Here is an 8,719-nt window from a genome sequence, read left to right on the forward strand (position 1 = left end):
TCACTGCCCTCAAATGTATCTGCAAGAGTGCACTCTGTATGCCCCAGAAACTGGGAGACTTTAGTGAAACAGATTTTTAAAAATCCATTTAATTCCTAATGTAAATTAACAATAACAACAAATATCATTATAAAAATGTAAAACCGTTTTCCTCAGTGACTGTTTTAGCGACCTTCCAGTGATATATCTGTTGAGGAGTCAATGAATAAAGGCTTAAGAGCATTCAAGCTATATGTTTTTCTAGTTCTTTCCTATTAAAAGCTGTCCCCAATCCTTTTTGCTGAAAAACTAACTTACTTAATCTCTGGAGGTTTAGACACATTTTGGCAGAAAAATAAGGCAAATATTGATTTCAGATCCTTCTGGTTTGCAAAAGCTCTGGTCCGCCCACAGCCATTAGTCTGACCCTCTGTTTCTCCTACAAGCACCCTTCATACCTGCCCCATATATACCCTAAATGCCATTTTAGTTATATCACATTCATTTTCACGCTAATCCAAAATCACTTAATAGAAGCATAAAAGCACCCACAGCTCCAACTTTTCAGATTTCAGTCCTCTGCTCTTCCTTTGTCCTTTTCTCTACTCAGATAGATTCTGAGCTTTCATGTGTTTTTGGTTAACAATGCCTCCCTATTTTAAATTCAAAATAGCATTTTTCAATTCTAGAATTGAATACACAATTATTTGATATCATACAATGTAGACAGTCACATTTTTAAATGGGAAATGGCTTTTATTGATTTAGAGCCTTTTAGCCATCCTGACCACACAAAGCACAAATCTGCATTCCCTGATTCACATTCACACACTACTGTACCTCACAGGGCACCACCTGCTTAGAAAAGATGATGCACAGGGATGGCACAGCACAATGCCTAAAAATATGCATGGAGATCATCACATGCATCATTCTTTTTACATCTTGAGCACAGGAGACATGATTTGAATTAATTTTTATGCACTGAGTGTTGTATCACATGCATTTGTGTCTTTTCAAAACATTTAATATTTAATGCATGGTGGTAGTGGTTAGCATGCATACCTCATAGAAAAGTGAATGCTCTTCTTCTTCCTGTGTTAGTTTTCTGACAGTACTGCAGTATTCTCCCACATTATAAAAACAAGCCGATTAAATTGACTGGAGACTAAATTATTTCTAATTGAGAGTGTCTGATTGAAATGTCCCCTCACACCCAAAGATGGACAGGGGACCTGTCCCAGGTATTGTCCTGCTTCTTGACTCCCGCAATCCCGTTGATGAGTTTAATTAGGAATAACTGTCAGTTAACAGAAAAAGACTATGTGGTTTTATAAAATATTTCACTTAATGTAGTTGATAAGCATCACTGAGCCATTAAACTATTTTTTTAAACTCCCTGAACCAGGTCTTAGATTTGTAGTGAAATAATAGAAATGACAAAAAATATCGAATTGAAATACGATTAGAAATCAGCTTATCATTAATTCTACAGTCAGATTAAGCGTTACTTTCGCTTTAGCAAATAATACTACATTTCCCATACTGCCACTCAACCCTCTTTCCTCCTATTGGTTACTAACCATTGATGACGACAAATGACTGCGCGTAACCTTGTGCCTTGTCTTGTAATATCTGGTCTGGTTTTTGAGCAGTCCTAAAAGCAAATTCATCGTTATGAGCAAATATATTTTACCAGTTTCTGTGTTTGGAACTGTTTTTGGATTCGCAGTTTTACTGAAGTAAGTATCATATGATTTTTTTTATTTAAAAAAAAAACCTTGTGGAAAATGACACAAAAGTACATCGTTGGAGCTGGTGAAAAGAAAAAGATTGTTTTGTTTTGCTTAAAAAAAACATTAGATCCAAATGGTATAACTTAGATAACATCAAATTCAAGTGTGATCTTTAATGTTTCTGAATTCTTCAAAGTTGTTCACGAAAAACGGTTTCCGATTTGCTTTCAGATTTGTTAAAGCTTAAGGCAAGCCCACGTCATTGCAGTATTTACATGCAGTGCTTGCATTAGATAGTATGAGCCACAGTGGAATGTCTTCAGCAGGGGGGACACTAGAAATTAAATTCAGGAACACGATAGTGGCGGGTGTTTGGGTGCAGCTGGGTTGTAAAGTAAAGATAACAGTGGTTTAGTGATCCTGAATATGGTTTGCATTTTGACAGTTGACAGTGGGATACCAAGTGCAGTGATCATAAAATTCTACACATGAGAGTCAGAGAAATACACAACTCCTAGTTCTGATGAGGAAAACAAATCATCCTGAATTCTTGACAGGAACCATTTGACTGGAGGTCGGTGTCCCAGTAAGGCCACCATTAATGGGAAGACTGTTGTCATAACAGGAGCCAACACGGGCATCGGGAAAGAGACTGCTCGGGAATTGGCAAAGAGAGGTGCGGAGAGAATGTGTCTTCTGAAATTATTGCACCAAAAAAGATGCATCATTTCAAATCCTGTTCCACACTGACTTTTTTTTGCGCATCAATAGGTGGTCGGATCATTATGGGCTGTCGGGACATGGAGAAATGTGAGGCAGCTGCCAAGGAAATACGGGGAACCACACTGAATCGGCATGTTTTTGCTTGCCAGCTTGACTTAGCCTCTTTAAAATCCATACGAGAGTTTGCAGAGAAAATTAAAAAAGGTTGAGATTCAAAAGATATTTGCAGAGACCACAAAATGGAAAAAAACACACGTTCATTAAGGATTTTTCTGTTGCGTTACAGAAGAGCAGCATCTGGATGTTCTGATAAACAACGCAGGAGTTATGAGATGTCCTGCAGGGAAGACAAAAGATGGCTTTGACATACAGTTTGGGGTTAATCACTTAGGTAATGGCACTGAAAACACATTTACATGATCTTTACATTGTTAAAAAACTCCCTTACTCTCGAGCTACATGTTCCTGAGCAATGTTTCTCATCCTTCAGGCCACTTCTTGTTGACAAATCTCCTGCTGGATAAGTTGAAAGAGTCCGCCCCCAGCAGGGTGATCAACTTGGCCTCGCTCGCCCACATTGTGGGAAAGATGGACTTCGAGGACTTGAACTGGGAGAAGAAGAAGTTTGATACTAAGCAGGCGTATTGTCAGAGCAAGCTTGCCAATGTTCTGTTCACTAGAGAGCTCGCCAAGCGATTACAAGGCAAGTGGACTGGCTTGTTGAATATGTGGGCAGGTGTGGGAGCGAGTACAGCCTATGTTCTTGTTTCTAAATGGCCAGTGGACATATATATTTAGAACCAATGCTGTATAAGTTCATGCAGTTGTGTGTGTAAAACAGGCAGCGGAGTCACAGTAAATGCTGTGCATCCAGGAGTCGTTGCCACGGAGCTCGGGAGGCACACTGGCCTGCACCAATCACAGTTCTCGAGCTCTGTCCTCAGTGAGTATCCTGCCTATCCCTCAGAGTCTGAGTCTGAGTTTTTGATTGTAAACCATTAAATCCTTATTGAACGAAGAATTTTCAGTTCTTAGCTATGCATTTAAAGTCTTTTGGTTTAGTCATCTGATTTGAATTAAACATGGCACCTATGTGTAGCACAGATCCCTGAAGTTAAAGTAACAGCTTCACATAATGTGTAACTATTGCAGTAAATACACATACTGGTACTTGCATAATTATTCAAAATTGTATTATTATCCGCAAAAAGAGAGTGGCATTTACTTTAATTGCTTGAATGTTGACATTCAGATATTTGACCCTGTCTTGGAAAGTCTTGATGTAAATCACAAACTGAGAATACAATATATTTTTCATTCATAGTTATTTATATAGTTCATGGTCTTACTCTACAATTATCTTAAAATTAACCCCAAAATTGTTTTGTCCATTAATATTAAAGTCAGAGGTTTGTGGAGCTCAAAAAGTGACCTCATGTAACTCCCCTTGCAGGTCCCTTTTTCTCCTTGTTGGTAAAGAGTCCGGAGCTGGGAGCACAGCCCGTCGTCTACCTTGCTGTATCTGAGGACATGGAGGGGGTGACGGGAAAGTATTTTGATGTGAGGACGGAAAAAGAACCTGCACGTCAGGCTCTGGATGAAGCGGTAGCTCACAGACTGTGGGAGGTTAGCCAGAGGCTGGTGGGTCTGGACCAGGAGGAGAAAGCGCACCATCTGTAAAGACTGCGGGTGTCTTCTCCTCCCTCGTGCAGTGGACGATGAAGGACATTTATATGGGAAATCAAATGGTTTATGTCCGGGTCTATTGAAAATATTTCCCTGCATCAGGATCTTCACTTTTACTCTCGTACACTTTATTCCAATGATTAAAAATGTTTGGTTTGAGCATTGCCAGCATCAGTGTGACAGTGGTAAGTGGTATTTATCCTGAGGTTTTCAGTTGTTTAAAATAATTTAAATAAAATATCAAACCAAGAGTTTACCTTTGCTAAAGTGTGAACGCTTGCTTTTCAGTAACAGTGAAAGTCTGGGAGTGACCGACTGTACATCAAACGATGCACAGCTGGAATAAAAGAGGTTCTTGAATTTCTGTGGGGAATCTTAACTTTCAAGGAAGCCTGGAACCAGTTGCAGCAGGAAACTTCACGTTACCGTATCTATGAGGGGGATTCAAACCCTGACGGAGAGCGCCACCTGGCGGCATCTACCTACAATTGCACTAGTTTGTGTATAATTCAATTTCTTCACAAAATGAGTTTATTGCTGTTAGTGGTCTGAAGGGACAGCAAATGAACCGCATAATAATTACAACGTAACAGAGACAAATCTGTTAATGATTTTTATTGCTTTAAATCACATATTTTCCTGCCACATTGGGACAAGGCTTAATATGGCTGAGTTCATACTGCTGTTAAATAAAGTAAATTAATATGAGGTTTACAGCTGACAGGTTTACAGAGGCAATGCCTGGCAGACCCTGGGAGAAAGCAGAGAGGGAGTGATAGAGACAAAGAAATGCAGGAAAGATCCTAGTGAGAATGGTCAGTGGTCAAGCTCAAGAGAACAGCCACAACTTCAAACCAGAGACAGAGCTTTTAAAGCTAAAAGAGTCCACCTATAATACTACATTGTGTCAGCATTAGAGTAATATCCTATTTTATGGCTTTACCAGGTAACCTGAATGGCATTGTTTTTGATATTCTAACATTTCTGAGCGTATCTCTACAATAAAGAATATCCAACCCCAAAGTACTTTGAGGATCCCTTACACAGGGTTTTTCACAAAATCAAATCTTACAGATCAGTAAGGGCTGCTCTCTGAACTAATACCTATAATGCAACTATGAACTTTTGATCGATTATTACAGTATCAATTACAGAAACCTGACTCTGCTATTATAGAGACAGATGGTTTTCTTAGCAACCATTCAAAGTGTTAATATTATAATCACAGCAGTTTCCTCACTGTCTTTTTAATATTTGTTTTTACAGACAGGTCTCTAATGTTTGTATATCTTTTGAGACCAACCAAAAATTGTTAGGTTATTTGTTACTATTGCGATAATGGCATATGCGGTTTTTAACTGTAAATCATCAAGAAACAGTATTTGCGCTCTTGAACGCAGCCTGGTTGGACTTCTGTCGCGATGCGTGTCCGGCAACAACAAAAAAGTAGTGTTCAAGGTACAAATAGTCACCGATGAAAAGAGAAAAAAAACACACACCATAGTTGCGGTAAGAAGTAGATCTGAGAGTTCGATAGGTTCTTCGTTTCTGGGTCGTTGAGGAATTGGACGGTTCTGTTGGTGCTAATAAAGTTAGCTTGATTTGTTCCAGGTAAAGGCTGCGCACAGTCCTGACATAATGCTGTTACCCAACTCGTTTCTGTGAAGACTTAGCTCATCTTAGCCCCACAGTAGTTCTCAGCATGCTAAACTTATTTTCATTGTCATCTTTGAGGGGTCAACTTGGAGTGTGTCTGAAAAACGTCAAGTTTCTGAATTCATTTGAATGTTTTACCTGGAGCTCTCTTTGACAAGACCTTTCAATGCACAACAGTGACGAATAACCATCTGACAAGCCAAATAAAAGTAATGACGAGCTGCTATAGTACTGTTAAAAAGGTTGATTTAATTGTCAAAGGCTTTATTGCATATGTAACAGAGTTTCGGAATGGCAGAGCCACGCAGTAAAGGAGCACTGTTGCCCGAAGATGTTGATTTCGATGACTGTCTGACTTCATACACACACATCTACAGTCCAGATCTGTTAAAGTAAGCATGCAAGTCTCTGCTGTTTATTGCATTGTTGCAAGGTCATGCTGGAAGTTATATTAAACTTTTGCACTTTATTCCTTAGAGATCAGGTTGCATTTATCACAGGTGGTGGATCTGGGATTGGGCTGAGGATCGCTGAAATCTTCATGAGGTGAAAAGATTTCTTATCTCTTTCTACATATCCTCTTCCAGTTATTGCAAATTTCACTTATTTTACCTATACAGACTCTATAAGCACATGAGTATAATTCTTTAATACCTAGAATCACTGTATGCTCCGTCAGCACAATGCTAATGATAGACTGCACAGCAGAATGTAAGTGAGGTAATATGGTGTGTACTTTAAACCACCTCGTGTTATCTGACAGACTTTCACCATTTCTTCTATGTGACAAGGTTGAAATCTTTCAATAATTTACTTGCTCGCTTTTTCTATTCCATCAGGCACGGCTGTGACACAGTGATTGCCAGCAGGAACTTTGAGAAGCTCAAAGAGGTGGCGCCTGCTCCTGTAATCCTAAATTACATCACGTGAATAAACTCTAACGCGTGGGTCTCGTGCGATATCTGTCCCTTTAGGCAGCCAAAAAGCTGTCTGCCGTGTCAGGACGCCGATGTCTCCCTTTGTGTTTAGATGTCAGGCAACCCGAAAGCATCACGGCTGCTGTGGACGACACCCTGAAAGAGTTTGGCAAAATTGACATTCTCATTAACAGTACGGGAGCTCGGTGTTGTGGAGCTGATTCTTCACCTTGAACGCGGCATTTTCATTTCCTGTGATATTTTAGGTTGATGTTAAAATCCTGATGATTTTTTTTTTGACAGATGCTGCAGGGAACTTCCTTTGCCCGGCCAGTTCTCTCTCCTTTAACGCCTTTAAGACGGTAATGGAGATAGATACAATGGGCACATTCAACACCAGCAAGGTGGTCTATGAAAAATACTTCCAGGTAGGTTCTGCTTACCTGAGTTTTTATATTTCAGCAGCTTGTTAGCTGGCAAAAGACATGACTTTTGCATCAATCTTTGCTTGAATAGACCCATGGTGGCAACATAGTCAACATCTCGGCAACACTTGGGTACAGGGGACAAGGCCTCCAGGTGCACGCTGGCTCTGCCAAGGCTGCAAATGGTACACGCACCGTCTTAAGATCCTAAGAATAGCTACATATCAATTTAAATAATCCTCCTGACTATTTGTCTGCAGATGCTATGACCAAGCATCTGGCTGTGGAGTGGGGGCCCAGCGGGGTGAGGGTCAATGCCTTGGCTCCAGGTCCCGTCTCTGGCACAGAGGGCTTCCGCAGACTGGGTAAATCTTTACAAAGCATCCTTTTACACGGCGTGATGTTTTCCCATGTACTATAAGACAGTTGTAAAAAGCATCCAAAACATGTCCTTTGGTCCAAAAAAGGATCACGTTGAGCAGTAAAAGTCTCCCATATGAAATTGGTTCCATTTTGATTTTATTTGAAACAGTTTCGAGTAATCTTTCACAGGTGTTTTTATTTTCCTTCTGTAAATCACGCAGGTGGTCCCAGAGGAGAGGCTGCCGGTTTATTCCAGTCTATCCCTCTGCAGCGGGCAGGCAACAAGACCGAGATGGCCCACTGCGCTCTCTTTTTGGCCAGTCGTGCCTCCTCCTATGTGACCGGAGCCATCCTGGTGGCTGATGGTGGCTCATGGTTGACCTCAGCGAACGATGTCTCCATGCTGTTGGGTATAGCTTCCTCTAAATCTGCTAAACTCTGAACAGGGGCTCTTAATGTGCTCCTCCTGACCCAGGTGTGTTGGGGGAGGTGCAGCATAAGGTCCATGACTGAAAGTGTCTGCAATGCAATTGTTTATTTCTGACTCTTGACATGTATTTACAGATGTGTGTCCTGTTCCTTTTCAGGTTACTGGTCATCAGAAAAGAAAAGAGACAAATGAATGGTGAAATAAATGTATCCAGAGGACCAGCTGTTGTAGTTGCCTTAAACTGTATTATTTACTGCGTGTATGAAAACGTACACACAAACACGCACACACACAAACTTGTCTTGATTATCTGCCCTTACAAGCTGCTGAACCATTAAAATTGTCCAAAATATCACATATTTTATTCTTATTCATTCATTGCATATTGTTTTGAAATGGTAAAAAAAAAGCTGTTTCTTTTTTGGAACTGCGGTTTGTTTTAGTTCAAAAGTTATTGATACCCTAAAGGTCATGACCTTATATGGGTTCCCTATATTGATTGATGAAAAAGAAAGAGAAAAAAACTGTTCTTTCTTTTTAAGAGTTTGACTTCTAATGTGCCCCCATTACGCTTTTAAAACCAGTCTAAAAAGTTTATTTCAGTAAGTACCAGAATTAGTCAGACAGGGGAGCCAAAACAACACAAATGGACCCATTTGGTTATTTGTATTTTTACCAAACGTTGAATTCCAATTGATTGTAATTGGTTGAAGTGATCCGATATGATTTACCGTGAAGGTTTCATTTATTATTATTAGAACAACAACTCTAATGAATGACGTGACTTGACCAATACACATCTGC

The 8,719-nt window shown here is 40.0% G+C and overlaps 2 protein-coding genes across 7 annotated transcripts; both read left to right on the top strand.

Annotated features, from left to right (window-relative positions):
• Window positions 1-1,557: 1,557 nt before the first annotated feature.
• LOC101069118 (retinol dehydrogenase 13) lies at window positions 1,558-4,386 on the top strand. Its single transcript, XM_011603613.2, has 7 exons — window positions 1,558-1,721; window positions 2,273-2,391; window positions 2,487-2,642; window positions 2,725-2,829; window positions 2,929-3,141; window positions 3,280-3,381; window positions 3,892-4,386. Exons 1-7 carry the CDS (start codon window positions 1,657-1,659, stop codon window positions 4,116-4,118), a joined length of 987 nt encoding a protein of 328 aa, XP_011601915.1. The 5' UTR covers window positions 1,558-1,656; the 3' UTR covers window positions 4,119-4,386.
• Window positions 4,387-5,533: 1,147 nt separating this feature from the next.
• On the top strand, window positions 5,534-8,272 carry decr2 (2,4-dienoyl CoA reductase 2, peroxisomal). 6 transcript variants are annotated; one of them, XM_011603589.2, is made up of 11 exons: window positions 5,589-5,735; window positions 5,859-5,989; window positions 6,063-6,172; window positions 6,258-6,326; window positions 6,620-6,671; window positions 6,755-6,890; window positions 7,001-7,125; window positions 7,214-7,307; window positions 7,383-7,487; window positions 7,707-7,895; window positions 8,073-8,272. In XM_011603589.2, exons 3-11 carry the CDS (start codon window positions 6,072-6,074, stop codon window positions 8,105-8,107), a joined length of 906 nt encoding a protein of 301 aa, XP_011601891.2. In that variant the 5' UTR covers window positions 5,589-5,735; window positions 5,859-5,989; window positions 6,063-6,071; the 3' UTR covers window positions 8,108-8,272. The 6 variants fall into 6 exon arrangements, with proteins under 6 accessions (XP_011601903.2, XP_029706426.1, XP_011601891.2 ...); XM_011603601.2 differs by lacking the exon at window positions 5,859-5,989 and having other exon boundaries at window positions 5,534-5,633; XM_029850566.1 differs by lacking the exons at window positions 5,589-5,735; window positions 5,859-5,989 and adding an exon at window positions 5,549-5,582.
• The last annotated feature ends 447 nt before the right edge of the window (window positions 8,273-8,719 follow it).

The sequence above is a fragment of the Takifugu rubripes genome, chromosome 1, assembly GCF_901000725.2.
Source record: "Takifugu rubripes chromosome 1, fTakRub1.2, whole genome shotgun sequence".
Classification (NCBI taxonomy): Eukaryota; Metazoa; Chordata; class Actinopteri; order Tetraodontiformes; family Tetraodontidae; genus Takifugu; species Takifugu rubripes.